At 49.6% G+C, this 490-nt stretch overlaps 1 protein-coding gene across 1 annotated transcript in view; it reads left to right on the top strand.

Annotated features, from left to right (window-relative positions):
• EMH_0061540 (uncharacterized protein) overlaps positions 1 to 465 on the top strand; it is a gene marked incomplete at both ends in the record, with an annotated part of 2,940 nt that extends 2,475 nt beyond the window's left edge. The window contains 2 exons of the mRNA XM_013497938.1: positions 163 to 229; positions 408 to 465. Coding sequence (XP_013353392.1) covers positions 163 to 229; positions 408 to 465 — 125 coding nt within the window. The remainder of the gene's footprint in view (positions 1 to 162; positions 230 to 407) is intronic.
• Positions 466 to 490: the final 25 nt, after the last annotated feature.

The raw sequence follows: 490 nt of genomic DNA, 5'->3' as shown, positions 1-490 counted from the left end.
CCCTAAACCCTAAATCTTACAGCCGGGCTTTGGTCCCGCCTGAAGCGCAGAGGCGGTGTCGTATTATGTACGGTTTAGGGTTTAGGGCTTGTGGTTTAGGGTTTAGGGTTTGTAGTTTAGGGTTTAGGGTTTGTGGTTTAGGGTTTAGGGTTTGTGGTTTAGGGTTTGGCTTGACGGCCCCGCTGGCTCTGAAGGACTGCGGCATATGCGTGGAGGTCGCCACAGACGAGTAAACCCTAAACCCTAAACCCTAAACCCTAGACCCTAAACCCTAAACCCTAGACCCTAAACCCTAGACCAGTATATCAACAAAAGCCGAGATGAAAGGGGAGGTTTAATGCTGAGGGTTTAGGGTTTAGGGTTTAGGGTTTAGGGTTTAGGGTTTAGGGTTTGCTGCGTGCTATCAGAGATGTTTTTATAAACCGCCGGACGCGCCTCAGAGCTAAGATGGCCCTGTCAGTCTAAACCCTAAACCCTAAACCCTAAACCC

Source organism: Eimeria mitis, genomic scaffold (genome assembly GCF_000499745.2).
Source record: "Eimeria mitis Houghton genomic scaffold, Emh_scaff3032, whole genome shotgun sequence".
In the NCBI taxonomy this organism is placed as follows: Eukaryota; Apicomplexa; class Conoidasida; order Eucoccidiorida; family Eimeriidae; genus Eimeria; species Eimeria mitis.
The sequence above is the reverse complement of the archived record's forward strand: the minus strand, read 5'-3'. Positions and strand labels throughout refer to the sequence as shown.